At 39.7% G+C, this 25619-nt stretch overlaps 2 protein-coding genes and 1 long non-coding RNA gene across 5 annotated transcripts in view; 1 reads left to right on the top strand and 2 right to left on the bottom strand.

The window, feature by feature from the left end:
- Positions 1 to 1471: 1471 nt before the first annotated feature.
- On the bottom strand, positions 1472 to 12000 carry HCCS (holocytochrome c synthase). The gene is made up of 7 exons (XM_077928457.1): positions 11882 to 12000; positions 9589 to 9731; positions 7612 to 7754; positions 6084 to 6232; positions 4809 to 4932; positions 3648 to 3730; positions 1472 to 3436 (listed from the first exon to the last, which is right to left on the bottom strand). The coding sequence occupies exons 2-7, from the start codon at positions 9692 to 9694 to the stop codon at positions 3238 to 3240; spliced, it is 804 nt and encodes a 267-aa protein (XP_077784583.1). The 5' UTR covers positions 9695 to 9731; positions 11882 to 12000; the 3' UTR covers positions 1472 to 3237.
- LOC144327768 (uncharacterized) lies at positions 11911 to 24537 on the top strand. Its single transcript, XR_013392868.1, has 4 exons — positions 11911 to 12033; positions 12713 to 12806; positions 22356 to 22505; positions 23283 to 24537. It is a non-coding gene; the product is annotated as an uncharacterized LOC144327768 (long non-coding RNA).
- TLCD4 (TLC domain containing 4) overlaps positions 15728 to 25619 on the bottom strand; it is a 40990-nt gene continuing 31098 nt past the window's right edge. For all 3 annotated transcript variants that reach the window (XM_077928458.1, XM_028732737.2, XM_077928459.1), the window contains one exon: positions 15728 to 22928. In XM_077928458.1, coding sequence (XP_077784584.1) covers positions 22613 to 22928 — 316 coding nt within the window. In that variant the 3' untranslated portion in view covers positions 15728 to 22612. The remainder of the gene's footprint in view (positions 22929 to 25619) is intronic.

Genomic DNA, 25619 nt, shown 5'->3' with positions numbered 1-25619 from the left:
AAGAACAGACAGGCAGTAGTACTGAGATGCTACTAAGAAGAGCTCAATATTGTATGCCCAGAAGTCATGACCTACATGGTGTTTTTGAAATATGTATACCCTGACCTGCATGATGTAAAATAAATGAGACAGGCATTTTTAAACCACAAAATTCTGCATTTCACAGAAACTTGAAACTGTGAGGGTTTTGTCTGAGGAATTTAAAAACTATGCAAAAGTCTGTTAGACAAACCGTTAAAGAAAAAGTTTTATTTGAATGCTTAATTGCTATTATACAGTCAGGCAGCATATTTCTTTGGAAAGTAAACTGTACTTTATAAAGGTCAGAGCAGATTTAAATGTTGTAAACACGAGTTTTAATCTTTTTCTTATGACTCCTCAACTTTGCAAGTATCTGATGGCCTACCATGACATTTGTGGTGTTAATGCAGTCACAATAGCATCATCCTGTGCAATTAATTCATACCTACAATTTGAGAAAGGTCAGATTAAGTGGAGACCATCTGCATCTTCATAAATTCTTAACTACAGGTTTTCTTTCATCACAAAAGGAAACATAGCTGTCATTTTCAGAGGGGGGAAATCAAGTCCCTTATTTTTGCAAGGTAGAGTTAATCATTTAGATCTGAGCAAATGGCTCACAGGTGCTAACATATTCCTGAATGAACTTAAACGTGTTAAAAAAAACCTGACTAGAGGCCCAAAACAAGAACACTGCATTTTTTTTGTTCCAATACAAGCAAGCAAAGTATGATCCATGTGTCTCCTTTTAAAGGAACAGAAAAGGCACAGAAAATTCTGAGTAAAATGATGAATTAAAAACAAAACAAAATGCAATTTAAGAAACTTATTTTCATTTGAAAGAATGTCTTTCCTGGTAATATTCATGCCATGAAACAGCTTCTCCTCGCAAAATGCAAAGGAGGCAAATCCGAAAGTTTGGCTTAATGCATTTTTTATGAACTCTGCCAAATGGGTACTCAGTAAATACATATTCTTTATAGAGCAAGCATTCCTGGAAATTTTGATGTTACATTTCTGTGTTTAAATGGCCCATACTGATGAATTCAGATGCATGTATTTTCAGTTTCAAAGTGTCTGTGCATTTGGCCCAATATATTTCATACTGGAACCTATATAGGTTGTTGTCCTCAAAGACATCCACGCCTACCATACAGATGATGGGGGAAGCCACATAACCTTGAGGGCAGTTTGGTTTTGTACCCTGGCAATCCTAGAGGTGACTTTTCAGGCTGCACAAAATCTCCCCAACCCAGCAAGAGCAATGTGCAATTAAAACAGGCTTCTGCACACATGTATCATGCTTTGTTCCAGCCTTACTGACTTATTCAAAAAGCCCACAGGCATGGAACATTTAAGGAACTCCAAGGCTTTGAATGCTTTGTGCATTGCTAAGGTATCACCAAATCACTGAAGTGTTTAGCCCAAGAAAATAAAATCAGACAAGCAATAAAGTAAAAAATAGTTTATTAAAACCAAAGACACACCTATGAAGCAGTTGACATGTAACTGAATTCATCTATATAAAACGAAGATAAATGTACACACACTAGAACAATGGATAATTGGACAGCAAGTGCATCTTGTAGACATGCCAATATTCCTTGAACAACATCAATTAAGATGCAACATTCAGCATATCAAGAGGTAGAATTATTGCATCTACATATCTATATAGATACTCCTTGCTGTTTTACACCTACCCTGTATGCATTTTCAAACACAATTCCAAGATGATTTAATTTAGCAAATCAATTGTGAATAATGTTGAGTATATAGATCCTTCAACAAAAACATTATTTGATATCCTAATAATATTTGTTTTGTGTGTGTGTGTTTTGTGGTTTTATATATTAATTTTAGTCTGTGAACTACCCTGAGACCCCCATGTATAGGGCGGTATATAAATTCAATTAATAATAATAATATTATTCTATCAATGGTTTTCTCCCTAGCAGCATCCCCCCCAAAAGTTCTCTTTGCAAATGTTATTATTATTATATCTTTATTTTTTGTGCAAATAATTCCTTCTTTATTCAAAGGCTCTTGAAGAATATTCTTGCAAGGGATGTGTACAACAGCCTTGCAAACAATTATACAAGAGTGAATCACCCAACTCTGTCTTCACTCACCTTGCTTGTCCTTGTGCTCTGTCCTTTTAAAGCCAAAAGGAGGGGAGGTGAGAAGGACAAACTGAGTGTGCAATCCTCATAACTTTCATTGTGTTTTCCTAGATACAACCAGCAGCACTGGTATAGAATGGTTATCAACTCAACTGCACCTACAATTGGCCAAGTGACTTGTCTGCAGCCATCTGAACAGGGAAATGGTACACTCAGGTTTTAACTTGAGAGCAGTTGTTACATTTCCAACACAAGCTGAAAGTCTTATTTATGTGTAAGTTTGGATTTAGTGGCAAATGCTGTCACCTCCGGAAAGCAATATTTTTGCCTACATTCATCAAACTAAATGAAATGTTTTAAAGGCAGTTCCATTAACAATACATTTTTGCACTGCATAACTAACTTTGGCATTGATATGTTTTAAGACACCTTTCTTCTTAAAAGGGCAAATACAGGACCACACTCTGACATAAGTGCATTTTTTTCCAGAAGAGCAACTTAATTAACCAAGCGCCACCTTAATTTTAGCTTGATATGAATGCCGTTGATTCAGATGACTTCTGATTGCTTTTAAACTGAGTCAGTTACACATATGGTTGTGCATGAATCATGGTTACCTTGAGAACGTATACACTCAGTGTAATATAAAATCTATGGATATTTTAGTATGTAAGTCACTCAAAAAGGATTTTGTGGATTTTAAAAGACTAAATGTAATTTTATTTTTTACAGCAGAAGGTATAATTTCAAAACAGTTTATGCACCCATCTTTCAGGTTTTATGTTATCGCTGTTAAAAGGTTGTAATTGCTCGTCCACCAAGATTACAGCTACTCCCATTTCATAGCACTGATATACTACATTCACTAGTTGAGTGCCTTCCGTATTCCTTATTGAGCATGTTTCCATAGAGTTTTTCTGAAAGGTTAACACCGTTGGACAACACACACACTGTATTATTTAATGAGAGGCTTGTTTAAATAAATGTAATTTCTCCTCCAATGGAAAGTCACCATAAACTTTTATTAAAGTCCAAAGTTAGGGCAGCACCACTTTGCCCAAATAGTGTAACTGTTCATACCGTGCAAATTTAGTTATGAAGTCCAGCGCCACCAAGCCACTTTCATCCTGTCCCATACTGCAGTTAGGGAATCAAAAGCCGGACGGACATCCAAAATGGTGAACTGATAGTTCTTATCTACTTCTCCTCCATCATAATAGTCAATTACATATCGAACTTCCTTTCCACAGCGATCAACAATCCAATCGTGTCTATCAAAAGGTAGTTCATAGCTAGAAAGAAATAAAAGTCTTAATGTTGTTGAATTTTAAAAAGTAGTCCAACTGTACATCAATCATTACATATGCCACATGTACCAAACATGAAAGTTAAGAGACCTACCAAAGACCCGCCTCGTTCAAGTCCCATTCTGTTAAACACAGATTCCAAATTTTAAGACTTTTTGTTTTTAAAATAGAAAGCAATCTGCTCTATACAGCTTACCCCATCCAAGACCTTATTCTGGCTCTTGGCGAGTACTCCTTCGCTTTACCACCAAACCGAATAAGTGCTGGTCCACATGGACACTCCCTAAAGGCAATTTCAAAAACACATAATCAGCAATCGAGGCTAAACAATTGCAGTCAAAAGGACTAAGAAGTATTTGTTTGTGACTTAAATGTGTCCACCATACAACTATAGATACATTTATTAACTTCAATTTCACAACAGCAAAATGAAATTATAAAACGATATTTATTCTGTGGAGATCACACCTTCCTGTGTCAAAGGCAGCAGATTCCCCCCCCTCCCCCTTTTTTACTTCATATATCTATACACACAGGGACGCGGGTGGCGCTGTGGGTAAAACCTCAGTGCCTAGGACTTGCCAATCGCATGGTCGGCGGTTCGAATCCCCGCGGCGGGGTGAGCTCCCGTCTTTCGGTCCCAGCTCCTGCCCACCTAGCAGTTCGAAAGCACCCCTAAGTGCAAGTAGATAAATAGGTACCGCTTCATAGCGGAAGGTAAACGGCGTTTCCGTGTGCTGCGCTGGTGCTGGCTCGCCAGAGCAGCGTCGTCACGCTGGCCACGTGACCCGAAAGTGTCTCCAGACAGTGCTGGCCCCCGGCCTCTTAAGTGAGATGGGCGCACAACCCTAGAGTCGGACACGACTGGCCCGTACGGGCAGGGGTACCTTTACCTTTATCTATACACACACACACACACACACACACACACACACACCTCCCTTTAATTGTAAACAGCTTCAGAGAAGCAATTTTTGTCAGGGCTGTGGCAGGCTTTGCATGGCTACTATTTATGTAACAAAAAAATTGTCACGTTAATTGAACTCACAAAACTACCTCGTCTAGTGTGACCTTTAGATGCTAATTGCAGAACCCCAAAGCATCTTTCAACAGTCTCTGTGAGTTATTTGACCTCTATGGTTCAGAAAGTTAAAGAGGAACAAATTAGTTCTGAAAGTAAAAAAAAAGCCTAATCATGTTAGTGAAAGACCTGCACCAACTTCTCATTTCCATATGTATTTCCTTTCAACACAAAAATGCACAAAACCTAGAATTGCTATGAGAAAACAAAAACTCACCTGTATATCTTTTATTACAAGATACCGTATCAAACTGTGAATATAAATTGTTGCTGTACTTGCCTTGCATGAAGTGCTTCCCATTTTAAAATTTCCTTCCACGCCTGTTCATTATTCTGATTATGAATCTTGATTATATTATTCATATCTTCAGGTTTTATGTCATCATCTTTCCATCTCCATCTACAGAAAGCAATATTGAAAAAGGAGGTATCAGAGGGGAACTGTGGAGTTCCAAGTCTTTATTTTATTGTGCGAGGGGGAACTACTTGACTGAAATCAAGTTCCCCATCTCTCTGCCCTTCCTCCACTGAACAAAGAAATAACTAAGTAGAGATGTTATTTGCCAAGCTGGCACAAAACTCAAATATGCCAATAGCACTAAGTTTCAGTAATATACTACTTGCCTGTTTCTTGCTGTGATGGTAAATCTTTGTAGACTTCTTCATTTTTCAGCTAAACTGGGTGTTTGCATAACAGATTGTGGGCCTTTTCTTCAAAGCACAGTCAAAAAGCATAAGTTTAATGGGTTGGTTCCATCAACTCCTTCTGTTTGCAGACTCTAACCCAGAGGAACCTCCTGCTCTGCTAAATGGACATCATCCCCACAGGCAGAAGATGTGATTTCCCCTACAGCCCCAACTCACACTGCTCCCAAGGGTACCCAAAACCCGCCAGAGCAGATTTTCAGGAGGCTGAAAGATGCATGCTATACCACCTACACATTTTAGTCTTTTACCATAGTTGCCTAACTTCTAAAAAGCTTGAAGACACTTTTGCTCAATCACACAACTGCCAGTAGTTTAGAAAGTCTGCATAATAGTCATGTCTAGAATCAAATGCTCATACACTATGGTTAAAAAAGGCAAGCTGAGAGCTTAAGCATAGCTTCCAGGCAGACTGACTGACGGCATAATCCTATGTATATTTACTCAGACTTATGTCCCTGTGTTCAACAGGGTTACTCACAGATAAGTGTACACAGGACTTTGTAAACTTAACTAGGCCCTGTTCACACCTGTATGTTAATATTTAATGATAGCAATATCAAGTGGTTACTCAAATAAATAAATGAGCCAGCACAGGCACAGCCTCAAATATATTTCAGGGAGTGGGGGGGGGGGAATAAAATGAAGAGAGCAATGGGAGAGGCAATGGATGAACACCTGGATGTTTATAAATCCACCTTAAATCCCAGGTGTGCTGAGACAGGTTACAGTTAATCTGAGAGGATGAGAAGCACGAGCAGGGTGATTTCAATGCACTTTTTGTTGTACCTGCACCAGCAGGCTAGTCAGCAAACTGATGCTGTACTTAATTTATAATTCACTTACCCTTTTCTAAGCATTGCATTCCAAAACATCTGCTCTGAGGGATAAACCCATTTTTGTTCAGAAGACGCTCTAGGAATAGTAGACTCTTCTCTCACTGTAGACAATGGAAATGGTTGATCGGGGGCTGGTAGCTGATTAGGTGCTGGCATCTAAATAAGAAGGAGCAGGAAATAAGAACAGTGGATATTCTGCGGTAAAGAACCCTATCTTCAGTGGTAACTTCCCTCACTCCAGGTATGCTTCTCACCTACTCTACTTAAGACATCCTTTAACAAGAGCAAGTTTCATGTAGTCAAACATATCAAAGAAGAGTGTTTTGTCCAGAGTACTCTGAATGACCCAAAACATTGGTCACTTGCTGTTCAACTCAGGAGTTACTTAACATTTGGAAGCAAGAATTCTGCACTGTTAAAAAACAGACTTTATGGGAAAGATTCAGTAAACCAGCCCTGACAGCAGAAGCCCTGTGCAAGGACTTCCACTTGCACAACAGGCTTCCTTCCTCTTCTCGACCTGCTATCCAAAAAGGAGAGAAGGGGAAGGGGCAGGTTGTTCTGTCTGGAACAGTTGCGCAGACAGAGCAATTGGAAGAGAGGATTGTTGAATTCCACCCTATACATTTATTTATAAATAAATTATTTTATTCATGCTTTATACGTCTGAGGTTGACTTTTCACACTACCTTCTTTTTTGAGCCTTAGGATGCAGAGATTCAAAGGCTCTTAAAGCAGGAGGGTGGATGCCCTTTACTAATTTAAAAAAATTCTTTTAAACATTTCTATACCACCCTGCATTCAATTCGTATGATGTTTCAAGCTAAAAAGGAACTAAGTTAATGCACGTAAGTAAACTGAGCAGATGATTAGCATTTTAAAAACAACTCATCAAATCTCCAAGGATATTGACAGACATGTCCCTGGTAGGAAAGGGAAAGGGTGTCCAAAGGGGAATGATAACAGAAGAGATGGTATTAGTTTTAATAAGTATTACTGGAAGAAGAACAAAGGAAGCCAGGATCTGAAAGGCTGAAGCTTTCACTTTCTACAGGTGTTAGTCAAGATTACTATATTTACAGTCAGAATGGCCTTAAATTAATACAAAGACAATACTATGCCTGTCACAAATGTTCTAACTTGCTTGCAAAAATGATAAACTGAACAGAAGTAACGATATCAGCTTGACAATTTCATAAACAGCAGATATAGAGAAAATTATATTTTGATGGCTACTGTCTATTGTTGAGAGCAGCCAAATGCAATACTGCAATATTAAAAAGCAATATTCAGGGTGACTGCCTTTTCAATCTGAAGACAGGGTGATACTCTGCACTACAGAATAAACAGCTCAAAGTAATCTCAGTTCAGTTACGTTAACAGATGTCTGCAACATGAAATACCAAGTTTTTAGGCATTACTCTTAAAAGTTGCAGCAGAAACATATCAGAATTCTTGTTGGCCTCATAATAATGTTAAAATGTCACTTTTATATTTGATAGCAGCACACTAGGGGGGGGGGACTTTGAGGCTACCATATTGCTAGGATCAATCTTCTCATGCATTTGAGATTTCACAGGGCACTCCACATATTCATATGCTCTTTCTTGATGCGCAGGAACAGGATAGCTCTGGTTCTCACTAAGACTGCCAGCTGACTGCATATTCATTGGACAACCTGAAACAAAACAAACCATAATTTTGTGCAGCAGAATATGAACTAAATGACAAATGATCTCGTTCACTGTGCCCTTAATTTGAACTTTATTCATGCTTCTATTTATACAGTTTGATGTAGTGTGACTGGAAATGTATTTTGTGAGTCAATATTTATACTGCAGCACAATATACCCTGAGGCACAGGGACAGGTGAATGAAGCAAGCATGTCTCCCTGCACAGCTTTGCCTGGCTATGCCAGGCTTCACTGGCAGGAAGGCTGTTCTGCTAGAGGTCCCAACCTACTGAAAGCATGAATAGGTGGAAGTTGCCACTGGCAGCAGCCAATGTAAAGTCCTGTAACAGGGTGTTCCAGAGCTAGGGAACCCATGGAAGACAATCTTGCTCGGCTACGAGTGATCAACAAAGAAGAAGAAGAAGAAGGATCAAAATAGATCCTAAGCCAGTTGAACAAGCTGTAAGATCCAGCCCTCGTTTCTGCACATCCCCTGCCACTGATATACCAAAACAACCTCCTTTTCCTATCAAGCACAAGTGGTAGGGTTGTGTTGGTTGTTTCACTATTCTGTTAAGCCCTGCTGAAGCCCAGCCAGAGTTAGGACTGGGACCTCAGTTCACATTTTGATTTATGAAAATAAATGTCCTGTATTTCTCTACTGTAGCTGCAATGGAAAAGTCATTCATGAAGATTGTTTTTTCTCATTAGATTACTAGCTAGGGTTCCATTTAGAATTCATATAACTTCTGTTTTACAACAGCTGCAATAGCTGCCAGGCAACATGTTTAATGTCCTAATGATTGGGCCCAAAATATCTGAAGGATCATCTCCATCACTATTCTTGGGTGTTAGGAGTGGGCTCTCTTGGTAATTGCCTCACCCTCAGAATTGTGAGGAATGGCAAGAGAGAGCTTTCTCCCCTAAATTGTGGAACTCTCTCCCCACAAAGTGTGTCTAGCATCTTCATTATGCAGCTTTCAAGGCATGCTGAAGAGGCATCTCTTTACTTTGGATATTAGGACCTTTGTTTTACGGGACCTGCCTCTTTTGTTGAATTTATATCATTCTCTTCATCTGAAACAGTGTTACATGTTTTATAATTGCATATTGTAATGTAAGATGAAGAGGTGGGTAGGCAACCTTATAAATAAGTTATCATAATGAGAAGATCGAATAAGAATTCTAATGTTGGATAATAAGTGTCTAGCCTGAATTCAGAAGCTTCTTAATGAGAAAAAAAAAATCCCAACGGAAAAAACTCTCTTGCTTTAACATCCACACATTTAGGGCTTAAAGAACCAGCCATATTAGCTCTGGGTTCACAAATACTGGCTGGCCTTGGAAGCCAAGCCAAATGGTTGTGATTGCCGGGACCCCGTTTCCCTTTGTCGCAAACCTCATACAAGGGAAGAGATACCCCACTGCTTCCCTTTCCAGCTCCAAGCTTGTTGGTTTGGTCCTACACTTCTAGCATGGTCCAGACACCTTGACTCCAAAGACACTACCCTTGTCCACCCCACCTTTTCTTACTCAAGCTGAAAAGACTGGCAGAGCCTTGCTGATTTGGCCTGGTATAGCTGAGGCATTTCAGTCACCTCAGAGGCTGAACAATCACCACCCTTCACTCTACTAACCTTTGTGTAGGAGAAGGGGAGAACTACATAGAAACTTTGCAAACTTCACCCACCTCTGTAGCAGCAAGGCTGCTGGGAGTTCTCATATTTACCAGGCCAACAAAAATGTGGAAACCTATTCTTATTGTTAAATAAGCCTCTTTGAAGTGATTTTAGAATCATTTTTCACATGCTTAGCTTGTTTAGTTGAGTGAGCAATTACCTTCCATGTTCTTCTGGTGCATTGGACATTGTGAAGGCACAGCCGGAGGCTGTTCTGATACATTTGCTTGGAGTGCAATTGATGGAGAAGATGCAGATAAACCCATGACAACCTCGTCCTTAAAACCAGATTTGACAGGGCATCTGAAATGCAAAGTCAAGCATATTAATAGTGTATTATTTACTAGAAAAATGAAGAAATAAAACCAGAAAGGTGACTTGCTAAGAATAATAATTTCAGAGATTGGAAGTGAGTAGTTATGGTCAGGTATGAAACATGGCCATGAGGGTTATTAAGTACTAGAGGGAAGACTCGGGACAGTGGCCCCAAGTGAGAAAAGGCTCAGAATAGGACAGACAGAGACCCTGAGTGACTTCCAGGCAGCAGCTCCGAACAAGGGAAGGTGCACTGGGCAGCAGCCTTGGCAGCACACATGAGTCTCTCTCTCTCCTCCTCACCACATGCCCCTTATTAAAGTGGGGTGCTCCCCATTTTATGTGATTTCAGTTATGCACATGGGGAGCTGGAACATAACCCCTGTGTAAGTCGGGGGATGCTTGTAAATATAAACCAGGAACTATCAACTGCACTTCCACCTACTTTCCACATGCATCTTTGAAATTTACAGGGAGGGAAATGTCTGGGGTACTTCAAGTCTTACTAATATTCCTACTCGGAGGCGGGCTTCGCCAAAGGATTCAATGGCAAGACACTCTCAGAGCATTTCATGCAGTGACTGCATAGACTGGATTTTCCACATCAGAAAGGAATTTGGTTACATGCACACCTATCCATGTCCAAGCGCTTTCAGGTAGTCACAGCCACCATTCACCTGGATGGTGAGAATTTTCTGTGCGTCAAACGTACAGAAACAGAGGAAGCTACCTGAAGTACATGAACAACTATAGTTATTGAAGCAGTGGAGACTGGTCGATTAAGGCAAAAGGGGCACTGTTCCACCAGCTTCAGCCTGCCCCCACCTGCCTGCCTTCTTACAGCCAGTCTTATGGGTGACAGTGACTGTGAGCTTCCTGCGCCTTAGTCTGTGTTGCCCTTGAACTTATCAAGGAGGATGGGAACAAAACTAGAACTGGTTGGTTCCACTTGGCATTGGCTCTAGCTCCACTTACCATTGTTCTCCCTGCCTTTCAAGCTTCCATCTCCTGTGGGCGCTAGCCACCCCACAGACTTGAAGGCCTCAAAAAGGAGGGGGGAAACAGGACAACTCTTAGGGGATTTCTTTTTCTCATTCTAAACAGAGAACGGGAGCTGAAAAAATAACAAGGTTCTTTATCCAGTCCAGCACATGGCAGTTTAAAAGGTCAAAACCAGAATACAACTACTGGATACCTGGGATACCTGAGTCAGTAGAGCATGAGACTCTGAATCTCAGGGCCATGGGTTCGAGCCCCACGTTGGGCAAAAGATCCCTGAACTGCAGGGGGTTGGACTAGAAGATGGCCCTCGTGGTCCCTTCCAACTCTACAATTGTGTGATTCTGTGACTTTTTTCTATCCTGCTGCTTCCAAGATGAGGCAGCCTGACAGCATTTGGAGATGCCATGTGAAGGCAGGCAAAGGATCAATGATTTAGCTAATTTTAGTACAGTGGTACCTCAGGTTAAGTACTTAATTCGTTCTGTTCTTAACCTGAAACTGTTCTTAACCTGAAGCACCACTTTAGCTAATGGGGCTTCCTGCTGCTGCCGCACCACCGCTGCACGATTTCTGTTCTCATCCTGAAGCAAAGTTCTTAACCCAAGGTACTATTTCTGGGTTAGCGGAGTCTGTAACCTGAAGCGTATGTAACCCGAGGTACCACTGTGTTTTAGTAGGACAGGAGATGGGAGGGGATAAAGCGCAGAATGAGAACCTGGATTTCCGGCTTTTAGGAGGATCTGCCCAGGGTCACCTTGCAGGGGTCCTTGACGGTTATAAGACCAATGCAATGCATTAGGGGGAGCTGTATGCGCGTGGAGCAGCACACACATCACTAGCCACATACGAGCCTTCACACAACAACACGGGCAGGTCAGGGCGGCGTGAGCAGGCCGAGGCCATGAGCTGGGGAGCTGGACTTGTCGAGGGCGGGGGGGGGGGTGTCTCCTTGATCACCAAAACCAGCTCATGCGTTCAGTGGGGAAAGCCTGAAGGGCGCTTCTCCCTCAGAGGGAAGGCCTCGCAGCCCACAACACGCAGCGGAGCCCGGAGCCCTGTCACGCAAGGCGCGTGACACGCCACTACACACCCACCCGAATTTCACCGGTGGCGTGGGGAGGACAACTGCCGCTTACCTGTTTCCTCGACCTCCTCGGGGGCCCCAGTCACGAGATGCGGCGCACTTCTCGCGAGAGCCGACGCTGCGAGATCAGGGCGGAGCTCAAAGGGCCAACGGGACTGAACTAAGAAGCGGGTGGGGAGAATGGTTTGTGCGCGCGTGCGGGAGGTGAGTGTGGGGTGGGGAAGGGGGCGGGGCCTGGAACGCAGCGCTCCGCGAATTCAAAAAGGCGAGGGTGGGGGGAATGCGAGAGACGTTAGGTTCCTCGTTTCCACGGTAACCGCAGAGGTCGCTTCTCTCCCGTCGCGAGCTCCGGGCGTGAGGAGAACAGTTTCTCTTCCCGCCTTCAGGCTTCGTTTTGAAAGGGGGGAAAGTGTAAATAATAGCACAGAGCATGCTAAGAGTGCCTTTCCTTCTCCATGGAGTAACTATAAACCTCACAGCTTAGCCAATGGCGCTTAGCTTCCCATGTCAAAGAGGGTTCAAGGCGAGTAAGCTCGATTATTGTCCCTTTTCACGTGAGGAAATTAAGGCTTGGTGGTGACCAATGGGGCAAAAGGTGCTTTATCGTGTCAGTCATTTAATCCATCGGGTCCTCTTCATTTACTAGTAGAAGCTGACTGTGGATAGATAACCACGCCGTCCCCTATTTATACTGGATCACAAGCACACACATCTTGGATTTATTGGATCCCCAAATGCGACCCCCCCGCCCTTTCTTCAAATTTCCCAAGACGTGGCTGAAATCTAAACAGCAGCGCATCCCTGGTGGAACAAATTGCGCCTTAGCTCTGCTGAATCCTAAGAAATGCAAAACCGAAAAGTGTGGCTATTTTATTTGTTCCAGTGTGACACCTGTTGGTGCTGAAGCGGCCAGGATTTGAAAACTTTCGACCACAGCGTTCCGGGCCCGTGATGGCTAAGGACAGAACAGAGAGTAGGTGAGGTCACCCTTCTCCCTCCAAAACCTCCTTCCTTCCTTTTGCTCTCTTTCTGTTTCCACTCCCTTTCTCCCTCCCTGCCCAGCGGAAGGCAGGAAGAACAGATCCCCCTTGCAACAACAGCTCGTTTGCAGGTGCCCACCAGTTGCCCACTTATGAGGTTTTTCCACCAGTAATGGAAAGGCTGTGAAATTCTAAAGCAGTCTTCCTCAACCTCCACCCTCCAGCTGTTTTGAGACTACAATTCCCATCATCCCTGACTACTGGTCCTGCTAGCTAGGGATCATGGGAGTTGTATGCAAAGTATGCAAAACCTTGCACCAAATTAACTTTTTTTTTAAGGAAAGCAAAACTGAACAGACAAAATTACATATTGCTGTCAAATATTATTCCACTAGCGGTTCAGCACCGGTGCTGTGGACAGATCAATTAAAACTATGATCCGTTCTGGAAGAACCACCATTCTGGCAGGTAAAGAAAAAAACACCACCTCAGGCCTTTAATCGGAACTTAGCTTTACAAGTGGCACTGAATGAATTGGGGAGCAGATAGGGTACCCAACACATTATTTTTCCAACTATTAAAAAATGTAACTATCTGACAACCCTGAAAAATTCAGCTACTTAATTCAGAGTATTACTAGCATTTTATTTATTATTGTGTGTGTGTCCTTTATTCATTGTAAAATAGTGCTATGTTAGTTTGCAGCAGCAACAACAAGTTTAATACTATGGCAGGTAATAAAACTGTCATTAGCTTGTGTAGACTGCAGTGAATTTCATTAAGCACACAGAATTAGTCTGTATATGTATAATCAATAATATTGTTTACAAAAGCACTTACAATGTTGCTTTCTACAGTAAAGCAATATTTAATTGTATCACATCTCTTATTGCTTTGGCACGTTAAGTTCTCGGATTCACAAAACAATTAAGCTTTATAGTCCAGTAGCTTTAAACATCTGTAGAAATCGTTTATCCATTTCTCCTAATGTTTCTACAATTGGAGACTATGAAAAAGAATTATCTGTTTATTCAATGCTGCTATACAGATCTAAATTCTAGAATAGCAAGTGAGAACAGAAAAAGAATGAACTAAGTGGCTCATAGAAAAACAAACGCCAGTAGTTACACAGTCATATTATTGTATTGCTTTATTATGTCCACACGGAACTATAGTGCTGCTATTAAGACTGTTCAAATGAGTAGACAAAATGACAAGATTGCCTACCGCTACTAACTTTGCAAGTAGAAGCAGCTGCAGAGGGAATAATGGCTCTGCCTACTGAATTACATCCTCAGGTCATGCAAGGTATGTTAATGATACTCAACAGGCTTGACTAGCATCCCACATGAACAATGTACGTGGCTCAAACATTCCCAGGAACTGATTGCAAGAGGCACAGGGGTTGTGTGGAAGTCACACAACAATTCATCAACAAACAATGTGGAAGAAGGTTCTGCAAACATTTGAAATCTACAGATGTAGAATAATGGAGTGGCACAACAACCAGAAATGATATAAAAATTATGAACACTGCACACTGAGGGAACAACCACTTAGGTCAGGCCTGCACAAGGTGTCCTGGCTTCTGAAGTCAACAGATACAACTTTCTTAGTTGTAAAATTAGTTCCTAAAGGACACCTGGATGACTCTGCTTCGTTTTTTGCAAGCACTTTTAATGAATGAAGTTTTAACCTGGATTTCTGCTTATAACTTCAATGCCCTTACTAAAGTTCTCTGCTTTCAGTGTTGCTGTTTTGTTGTAATTATTTTAGTTCCGTGAATGGATTTTAATTTATTGTTGCTGTTATATTCTTTATTGTTAGATGCAATGGAAACCATCCTGAAAAGAAGGATAAAAATGCTTCACATACAATAATATATATATATATATATATATATATATATATATATATTATATATATATATATATAGGCCCGCCTTAATAGATGGGAGGAAACAACTGTTGAGTATTCAGTGTATTCTGACTTTGAACTCAAAATGGCACACACACAAAATCATATTGGCAGACTTATTAAGACAAAAAAGTACCATACATGTGCAATTCTGAGGTTGTGCACACTATGGGCATAACATCACATTAAAAAACAAACAAACCCCAAAACAACTTGTTTGATATTAAAGATCTTCTTTCCAGATCCTTTGGACACACATCCCAGACCTCTCATTTTTCACAAAATCAGCAAGAAGAAAGGATATCTGATGACACACTTAATCACTGCTATAAGGAAAAAGGTCTCACACAGTATAGTGAGGTTTCACAGGAGAGGAATGGGAACGGAAATCATTTTCACTTTTCAGAAATCTTCTCATTACCACTGTACAGCAAACCCGACCACTTTAGTGCTATAGCACAACAGAAAAACATTTCAGGAGAAATATACAGAAAATGACCCATTTCACCCTTTCCTCACCCCTCACCCCCACCCCCATGTTCCAAGCAGCACTACAAGATTCCTGTTCCAGATTTGTTGGAGGGGCATTGATACACAGCAACTCTTGTTGTGGGTCCACAATGATCATGTTTATGTAACCAAATGTATTATATTTGGTTGTAAGAGCATATCACAATACAGAAGATAACTTTTCACACTTCACTATAAAAAATCTACTTAGCTGATCGCTATTACTTTTTTATAGTGTCTTATTTCTGCCACACGAGGCAGCCATCTCATTCTACCTCACAGTGTGTTAGGCTTGTATATACAATAATTTTAAAAATTGTTCGCAGAAGAAAATTCTGGCTACTCCTTTCCCACAGGAAATAAGCCTTATTATAAAGTAGCTATATTCAGAAGCTGGCAATGAGTGCCAAGTCATTCCTGTTCGTCATAACAGGAGTAGGCTGTTTTAGTTAACATAGTACACACAATTTGAATGAAGAAATTCCAAGAAATACTGCATTCTCTTCCTTTATTCTTATTTACCAGTGCCTTGAATACACATGCAACTTATTGCTTAGACATTATTGCATATACCTCAAACATAAGCAGCCTACACAAATTTACACAAACAGCAAGGCTTTCAAATACCACTGAAGAGCAAACTCATACGCCTATCACAAGCAACATTTAAAAATATTCAAGCAAATGTTAAAGTTCACAAATTGTTTTTCCACCCTATAAAGTCAATAGTGCTATCTCACTCTTTTGTGCCATTATCATTATGGGGCTATCAAATCAAGAATATTGCAGGCTTTCAATGTAGTGCAATAGGATTCATAGCCCATCATCTTTATTCCATCCCTGTAAGGGACTTTTCAGTGCTGCCTTTATCAAACATTGTGCTATGATTTAATAAGGCCCCATATCATAGATTCTATTGCACCCCTTTTCCAGCATGGATTTACAACTCAGCAATGCATCTCATTATACTTATTTCAGTAGTGTAATTGGGGAAAAAATCTGTGAAAACTAATACAGAAATTTGGTTCTTGTATTTTTAAAAAGCATTTAAATGAACTTAAAAATAATGTGACCTATTTATTTGAACCAGATTTCTGAACACTTTCCTTCAGAATTTGGGCACCAGTAGCAACTGCTTTTTAAAAAATATATTCTGCAGTACACACTACATTAACTATACATCTGCTTCAGTTTGTAGTAAATATTTACAGATTGTATCAGATTGTGTCCCTCTGCTGCAAGAAGGCTGTTTGATCCAGACGATACTTCCAGGATCAGAAAAGGGGTGGGGCAATTTTCCCATTTCCTCTTGGAGTTCCAAGCTGAGCCGCAGGAGAATGTCGTAATTTGCAAAAATCACCTCTCCTCCACCACTTTTTGTTCTCAAAGAAACTTTGCTGGATCAAAGACTGTTCCAAGACACAATTTGATACAACTCTTATGATTTCATAACTGACAGACACAATCCCACAAACATGTTCTTGTCAGGAAGAGGGTCAAACTAGGTGAGATGCTGGAGTTCTATGGCTAGAACTTCAAAAACCTGTTTCTTAAAAAAAATCAGCTGTGGCCGGGGGGGGGGGGGGGGCTGATCCAAAATAGACAGTGGTGGTGGTGCTGGTGTTATAACCTGCCCTCATGGTATTTCCCTGCTGGAAATCACTGGCTCTGAACATATTTGCTGCAACTTAACAATAAAGAACTTTCAGAAACATCACCCCATGTGTTTTTTTTCCATATGCTGGGGCAAACAGTTGTGGGGCGTGTGTGAGATCATATTCAGCAGAAATTTGGACAGGCAAAACAGGTTAACTCCCCTGCCTTGCTCAATCCAGATCAGTGTTTCTGCTTCTGCCTTTTTTAAAAAAAGAAAATATCAGGAATTAAATCATGGAGTTTTCATATTATGCCTAATTTGACCCACAGTTTGATTACTCAGAGATATGTCTAATAAAAGGGGGGAACCACAATATTAGACAGTCAAAAGCATAGGTATACATTACATATATTCTCACTTTCTGTATTTTGGAATTCACTAGCATAAGGGTCTACTTCATAATGCCAGTGTTACCCCAGGCATGATTTGTAGGCTAATACTGGATTAGTAGTCTGAATATAAAATGATCTCCGTTTTCCCATCAGGCTCATTTGCCTTGCAGGGTTAAAGAAGATGGTGCTGCTAGCATACATGATTTTAATTATAGTACAAAATAACAAAACTCACCTTCAACCAGGTATGAGAGAATATATTTATTATTCCATCTTGGGGTTTAAAATTGTTCAAGCAGGACATCAAAAGGGCATATTTTAAGTAAGTATTTCAAAGGATTTTCAAAGCAGTTAGCAGCACAACCCTATACATGCCTGCTCAAAGGCAAGTCCCATTGATTTCAATGGAACTTATCCCAAAGTAAGTGAGTATAGGATTGCAGCCTAATTCACCAAGATCCAAACAATTTACTTTAGGATTTGCACACATGTATGAAGTTACATTTTTCTTTTTTCAAAATGGCAAGCAAAATGTTCACAAATAACTTTTTAAAAACTCATCTGAGTTTTAAAAGCAGCAATGTGGCATGGGGTCCCCAGCCCCAGAAACAAATGCAAAGCCCCTACCCCACACATGTTCTTCGGATGTTAACTGGCCTTGATTAACAGTTTCTGCTGTGTAGCAAAAAAATCTTCCCCTGCTTCTGTAACATTACCTTTCATTATTTCTGCATACTGAACTACTATTTTCATTACATGGTGCATTAACTCTCACAGTATTATTTCTCCAAATATTTTGGGGGACAGTATCAGAATGCATTAATAGTAAAGCTCAAAGGAATCTGTAGTAGATAAAAAGGGCTTGAATCCAAAGCTTATTTAATAGGAGGACCCTCACATAAGAGGGTGCTGTGATCTTGGCTTCCTGCTAGTAATTCTTCTCTCAGAGCAGCTATAGGGTGTATAGATGCCCTTTTCTACTCATATGTCTCCCGAGATAAATGGAGATGATAACCTTAAAGAAATTGGGTTTAACTTCTAACCCATATTTTAAACAAGGAAATAATGACTTAAAAACCAACCACCTTTAAGTTACAACACATTAGGCCACATCAATGTTTGAGTAAGTTACTTGCTAGACTTTAAAATGTGATTTATAAATGCTAGCATATTTTAAAAGAGGCAATAGGGTATTTTTTACCTTTACCCACAGCAGGGAAAGTCAGCTTTCTAAGTTTGGAAAGCCGTACCCCGACTCTCACCATCCATCAAGCAACACATACGGAGTTGCTGGAATATTCCTGGCTGTTATCTCAGAGGATAAAGGAATGTCCTAAGTACACAGATGCAAGCCACCAGGCTTAGAGTAGATGGAAAAGTAATAAAGGAGGCACTTGCTTCCACTGAACCTGGCTTCACCATCCTCTTTTGTCCTCATGCCATCTTTCTCTTTTGCAGACATCAAATATATGTGCAGTCAGGAAAACCAACTTTCTCCATAAGAATTATCATAATGTTGGAGAAAAATAAATAATGTTGAAGGACAAATACAACTCAATAATCATTATTTGGCCCTGATCTACGGTATTACTCCCCCACTCCCCCCCCCACTCCTTTTCTGAGAGTGTAAAAGTTTCCCAGCTGTACATGACAGTGTTGTAAAACACAATCGAGTTGAATCCAGGTTAAGTGAGTTAAACTTCAGTCTCAATTAAATCAGTAGCAACCAATTTATTCTGGATCCAACCCATTTGATCCAAGATACATATTTTAGCATTAGGAAAGGAAGATGGCATTATAGAGTGATCTATATACAATAATGGATAATGACAGAAGCTGCTCAATGCCTCAGTTTTCCAACTCCTTCATGCTATAGCATATACTGTATAAGGAAACTTAAATCCAAACAAAGAAATAAGACTACACAATGATTGCATATCTGGATCAAAAAGCAGCTTAAAAGATTTATGTATAACTGTAATAAATAAGTAGTGAAATTAAGAGGACTCTCCAATTATGCATCTTGTACTTTCTGATCAGATACCACAAAGCCACATCTGCCCAGAAAAATTAAGTTATTTTAAATTCCAAAATATGTAAAGCACAACACAGCCAAAATATATTAAAGTGCAATTCTATGTATGTCTACTTAGAAGCAAGGGCCACTTAGTTCAGTGGAACCTACTGTATATGTAAATACAGGATTGCAACTTTAATGGAAAAGAAACTATGCATAAGCACAATTGTGATTCACTATTACAGAGTAATTGCAAACAATACTGATAAAATATTTTGAAGGGTACTTTTCCAGCCCAAAGCAAGTGTTCTTTGAAGTGATTTGCAACATATATAAATAGTGGTCTTCTGCAAGCACAATCTGCTACATGACACTGTTTGGGCAACTACTGAAGTTCCTTCCCCTACCCCCAGAAAAATCTGAAGTGTGCATGCACACAAAAACTCATACCAATAACAAACTTAGTTGGTCTCTAAGGTGCTACTGGAAGGATTTTTTTTAGTTTTGTTTCGACTACGGCAGACCAACACGGCTACCTACCTGTATCTATAACCCAGAAAAATCAACAGCAAATTAGGGCTGGCCTACTCATTGGGCAAGAATAGATATATTTAAAAATCCTGAGTCTGGTTAAGGGACAGTGGTCAGCCAGCTGCCAAGTTCAAGGACATGGATCTTTGCAGTTCAGTAGGATCCTGCTACTTCCCTATAAGCAACTGTGCTTCAATTTGTAACTGGGTTATTTTCGCAATCCCAGAAAAATGTGGGATAAGGACATGAAGACGAGCACCTTCACTATTTCCAGGTGATTGTAGCACTGTGGAGATACCACTCTGCTATGGCTGCTGGGTGGGGGATGGAAAGCACACCAACCTGGCTTAAGAAGTTGCTGGGTCCTGCTTAATAGCTACATTTGAAATGAGTAAGAACAGTATGTGTAGTTCCTTGAAAAGCTTAGTGGGTAACACTTCATTGAACCAGCAATCTGAGGATAAGTTTGTCTACAAGCAAGAAGAGCTTTCAAAGCTACTTCCATTATTCTGCATAAGTGGATGATTTCTTCTAACACATAATATTGGATTGCTATTTCAAAAGTTTTTAATTTAGAAAGTTAAAATGTGTTCAATTTTGTTTCAGGGATAACCCAAAGTAGCTAAGTAATGGTTAACAAATGTGTTAAAAGAAGGCAGTTTACAATCAAAAGAGGCAAATCAAATTAGAAGGATTAAACAGCACCCAATATTGTTACTGCTTGCACCTAACAGCTGTCTTTTCTAAAATATGTTTGTTAGCAACTTTCTGTTTCTACCAGGAAAAATTGAATATATTTATGATTTGAATTTCTAGGCTTCTTATCCAGACACTCAAAAAAGCCTCCAGGAAAGAGAATGACACATGCACAGATATCACTTGATCTCTCATAATTTGGAGCCTAGGCTGAATGTGTAAAGTGCCACCATGGACAAACATTACATTTGAGGTGACAGGAAATTTCTATCCCTCTTATTCACGGTGTCTACAATGATCTTTCACAAATGCAAGTCAACACTTAAGTTACAGTTATCAATGGATGAACATGAGTATCTGAACAGGGCCTCTGTGTTTATATTAAATATACAAAATATTATAACACTAATATGAAGAACAGATCCAAACTGTCTTGATTGTCATGACACTTAAAATGCAATTTAAAAGACCTTTGAGAGCAGTCATAATCTTATGAATCCAACAACATTTAGCAAGCTATAAGGAGTTAGAAGCACTCTAAGAAAAGGGGGATTTGCATGTTGTAATAACTCACTTTTAAAAACCTATACTAACTAGTAACCACAGGCTATTATTTGTTATGTAAGACAAATAACCTTTTGCACCAGGCTTTGTTAACAAATAAATATTGGAAGAACTAACACTTTAGGGACCATGAAAGGGACAAACAAAGGGACAGGAAAACAGCTTGTTCTCTACAATACTCCTGCATATTTGCATCACAAACATGAAAATGAACACAACCTTATTAGCAAATTATGACACATGGTATCCATAACAATCAGACAAAGACCTGTCAACTGACTAGTTGATCAACACAAGAATATAATACACCATAAAAGTGGAGGCCACTATAGCAGAGAACATTTGTAAAATTAATGCAAACAAATAGATTACCATTATCTGTTCTTGTGTTTCCTTTTTACGTAGTATTCATCAGCAACATGCTCTTGCAATTATGTTGAGAGCTAAGCCACTTGAAGAAAGAAGTTTCTATCATTAGAGAGAAACTATCAACCTATCAGTTTTGTAGAACTGCTCCAAAGTTGAAAATAATAAAATGCATTTACTGTATATATATTTTTAAATAGGGGTTTCCAACTTAGTAAAGCAATGTTTCTTTAACTTGCTTTAAAGAAAAAAGAGAGTGATAAGAATGTCAGTGAAAATGAATGCATTAGCTACCATTTAAACTTAACAAGCACAGTAGTTCTTGTGACAAACTCACATGTTCTAGACTCGTTAGTTTTTTCCTGCTTCAGTGCTGTAGTTCACACCCCACAAAAATCCTTTTGTTATATGACACTACACTAAAAACATAGATAGGTTCCAACAGCCATGATAGAGAAGGAACACTGGTGCAAGAATTTGCTAATGTCCATACTGTTTACCATGCAAGTATGTACTAGAATTCACACATATTTTAAAAAAACAAAAACCTGGGGGGTGGGGGCCTGCAGATTTCCTTTATGTACAGAAAGAATCAATACAAGTAATTGATTTAAAAGAAAAAGAACCCCTAAACTCTATGGTATGTGTTTATGTAAAACTGTTCTATAAATTAGAAAAGATCATGTGCATGCATACAAGGCAGCAGAAAACGTAGTAAAAGATTATAGATTCAAAGCAAAATTCTCGCAAAAATGTAAAAAAGTTGTCAAAAGATGAAACCTCAGTTATGAACACCATACATTAAGAAAGCAGAGAAACATGCCAGGAAAGTTGCCATATTAGCAGAATGTAAACCAAAGATCCTGACATTCACAGGCATTAAAAACACATTAGTCTAAGAAACCTGAGTGAGAATTCATAGGAACGTACTGCTAGAAAAGTTTGTTCCTTTACAGGTTCGTTTGTCTATTAAGTGCTTAGAACACACTACCAAGGTTGTATATGCAGCATGTTACTGTTTTCCATTCCATGTAATACAAGTCTTCAAATGAAGTGGCCCTGGGTGCCCAGGCAGTGCGCCAAGAGGAAGGCTACATTGAACAGAGGTAATACCTTTTTTCCCTTAACAGGAGTTTTTTATGGCAAAAGTGTGCATTGTTCTTTCAAAGAACCCAAAGTTCCCGTTATAGATGGTTGTTGCATTAAAAATCTTCTAGTTATATTTGCCATTCTTATTAGCTTTGGCTTCTCCATGTCCAATAAGACAAACAACTTTGTAACATCCCTTTGTGATTCTGACCATCCACTTTAAGTTCATGATGTCCAAGATAATGCTGGAGATAAACCAGGCGCTTTGAGCTGCAAGTCCTAATCTGTCGAAAGCTTCTGTTCCTACCTCAGCAGCAACCTTGGCATAATAAATTGGGATGACTATGATCCTCCCCAGGAAAAATGTGATTGTCATTAGTAGTCCGTTGATGATGTTGGATTTTGATGCCTTGGAATACCCCAGTACTTCATAGAACCATCTGCAAGAGAAAAAATATTAACAGAAATTAAATCAAATTTTGTGAGTGCAACCTCTGAATACAGACTCAGATTTGGATATAAAGATTCCATCAGCTCTACAAGCATTCAGAATTCCTGACTTTTATCATAGTTTCATTTCTCATCACTTTCATGCAGCTAGAAAGCTGTAAAGATATCTGTAAAGATATTCAGAATTGCTAATGTCTTTTTTTTATATACCAAATTGTAAACAGATACAATGTTAGTGTCCTTTGATATTTTTTCCTACAGTGCTGCGTTTTGTGAAATACTCTGTTCCAGATCTAAGTGGTTCCTTCATTATTGTAACACAATGTCCTTTATCTTCCTGACAGATCCAAACGAATGGAACCTTGGTACTGAAATGAAATCCATGAAAGCTCTAGAAACAGAGTACAAAGAGTTCAGCACTATTCCATTTTGGCTTGCAAGAAAGCTTGCATGTGCTGGAAAAGTGAAAGTCACATCTTGCCAAATCCTAGACAATATCAAAGCTTTGCCTCTCCCTCTCCACATGTGAGCAGTGTGAGAAAACATATTTAGGGCAGATGCTTATGTTACAGCAGTTAGCATTGTTACTATACTCCACTGGCTGATTTCCACATCACTCTGTTAAAGTAGGTTTATATTTCTCTGCCAATACCTCTCCCCAATCTAGTTTTCTTACAATGGCATACTTTTCCCTACACTATCCCATGCTCCCAAATAGTTTTTGCATTTTTCCTTAACAAGAGTTTTCTTACAATGGCATACTTTTCCCTACACTATCCCATGCTCCCAAATAGTTTTTGCACTTTTCCTTAACAAGAGCTACATGACATGGGAGTACGAGAGATGCTACTCCACAGTGTACATAGAATCATAGAATTGTAGAGTTGGAAGGGACCACGAGGGTCATCAACTCCAACCCCCTGGAATGCAGGAATCTTTGGCTCAACATGGGGCTTGAACCCACAACCCTGAAATTAAGAGTCTCATGCTCTATTGACTGAGCTATCCCACAGAGTTACATATTGGCCCAAGCATAAGCAGGATGGTACCAGGGTTTCTAGCAGGCTCTTGATCTTTGCCACAAGTTTATTTAAACAAAGCCTGACTTACAGATGGTCAGGGTTCGCAAAGTGCAAGTGGGAAAGACCTATGATTCTATTTTTTATGCACATAAGCATGTCATTTGTTCAAACCACAAAGGCTCCTGCAAAATGATCCACAAGCTAGAACTACCAAATAGGAAAGGAAGGAAGGAAGGAAGGAAGGAAGGAAGCTTGGATTTGGTTTGGCTGAGAAATATTCTCCAACACATTAATCAAATATGTTGCTTCCAATTTCAGAACAGTATCTGGTTAATACTGTACACACTAGCTTGACATATCAGGCTTTTTAAACTTTTTGTTGACAATTTTAGAAGGATACTTGGGTTGTTTGCAAAGGTCACTGAGTTCAAAAGTTAAAAATATGACAGAGTAGCATTACTTGACTACTTCATTTTTGTTAATGATACAAACATGTATATCTGAGCTAGTGTCAACAATTTACATTATTTACCATCTGGTTCTTCTCAAATTTAATAAATCTATATACGAATGCTGATGGGATAGCAAATGCTTCACTCTCTCTCGTCACCTTCTGCAAACATTTATCAAATGAAGTAGCAAGTTAGTTTTATTTTTAGAACACTGCTTCAAAAGAGGAATATGTCCTTTTTCACTGATAAGGCTTCACAGTCTCAAAAGTCTCAGTATGGCTCTCTCAGGCAGATAGGCATTTTGTATTCAGTACATTAGCAAGATCACAGCTGAACTTTCCTTTCAAGATCTTTTCGTACAAAAGGCTGTGCATTCGTTGACTGTTCTTGTACTTAAGTGGAAGTCCTGGAGGTTATTTTATATTGATAAATATAGCAATTCCTCATTTCAAAGAAGCAACTGCCAACAGGGTGCAGTATTTATCCGGTTAGCTGTTGCATTAAATTTTAAGTTTAGCCTATAATAAGGCCCCCTTCTGACATTAAGTTCTCTGCATGGGAGCTTTCACTTCTTCAAGCACTGTATTAGTTACAAAACGTCACCATCAGCACCACATGAGAAATGTCAGCTCCACAGCTTCTTCCCACACCAGTGTTGCCCCCACATCTGGGAGCAGCATGGGAAGTAGCCATGGTGATAGTTCATCAAATACAGTTTGAGGATTCAGACATTACATTGTGGCATGGGAGTAACTGTCACATGATTCCTCCTTACAGTGCAATGGTAATGACAGAAGGGGCCCTCAATTGTCTGCAGAGAGCCTCAGCAGCCTTCTAATAGAAACAATTAAATTATTTGAGCCCATTATCTCTTAAGGACATGGCAAAGAAAGCCAGAAAAAATGTGTTGGCACAGTTCTAACATAGCAGAAAGGGGAAGCCTATTTGCCCTTCATTCCAGAGGAAGCAAAGACACTGCACAGTTTGCTGTCTAAGCCACAGACTGTGGGAAGACAATAGCATCAGGGAATACTACAAGAACCAGATTTTAAAAGACTTAGAAAGAAACACAAGGGTTGCTGTACTGTACCTAAAAATACCCAGAGAAGCAAATGAGGGTGACGGTATGACTAATACAATATAATGAATTGGCACCCACAAATTCTAAGCAGTAAGGCTGAATCTTGATTTTTTTTTTTTAATGTAT

Source organism: Podarcis muralis, chromosome 5, assembly GCF_964188315.1.
Source record: "Podarcis muralis chromosome 5, rPodMur119.hap1.1, whole genome shotgun sequence".
Classification (NCBI taxonomy): Eukaryota; Metazoa; Chordata; class Lepidosauria; order Squamata; family Lacertidae; genus Podarcis; species Podarcis muralis.
Note: the sequence above shows the minus strand (reverse complement) of the source record. Positions and strands in the feature narration are given on the sequence as shown.

Excerpts from the sequence above, each read along its gene's own strand:
- HCCS (XM_077928457.1), bottom strand. The coding sequence starts at position 9,694 with ATGGGTTTATCTGCATCTTCTCCATCAATTGCACTCCAAGCAAATGTA. Across the intron at positions 6,233-7,611 it reads AGATTGATCCTAGCAATATG|ATGCCAGCACCTAATCAGCT; the intron begins GTAGCCTCAAAG and ends CTTCTTATTTAG. Across the intron at positions 3,731-4,808 it reads AAGCACTTCATGCAAGGCAA|TGTCCATGTGGACCAGCACT; the intron begins GTACAGCAACAA and ends GCCTTTAGGGAG.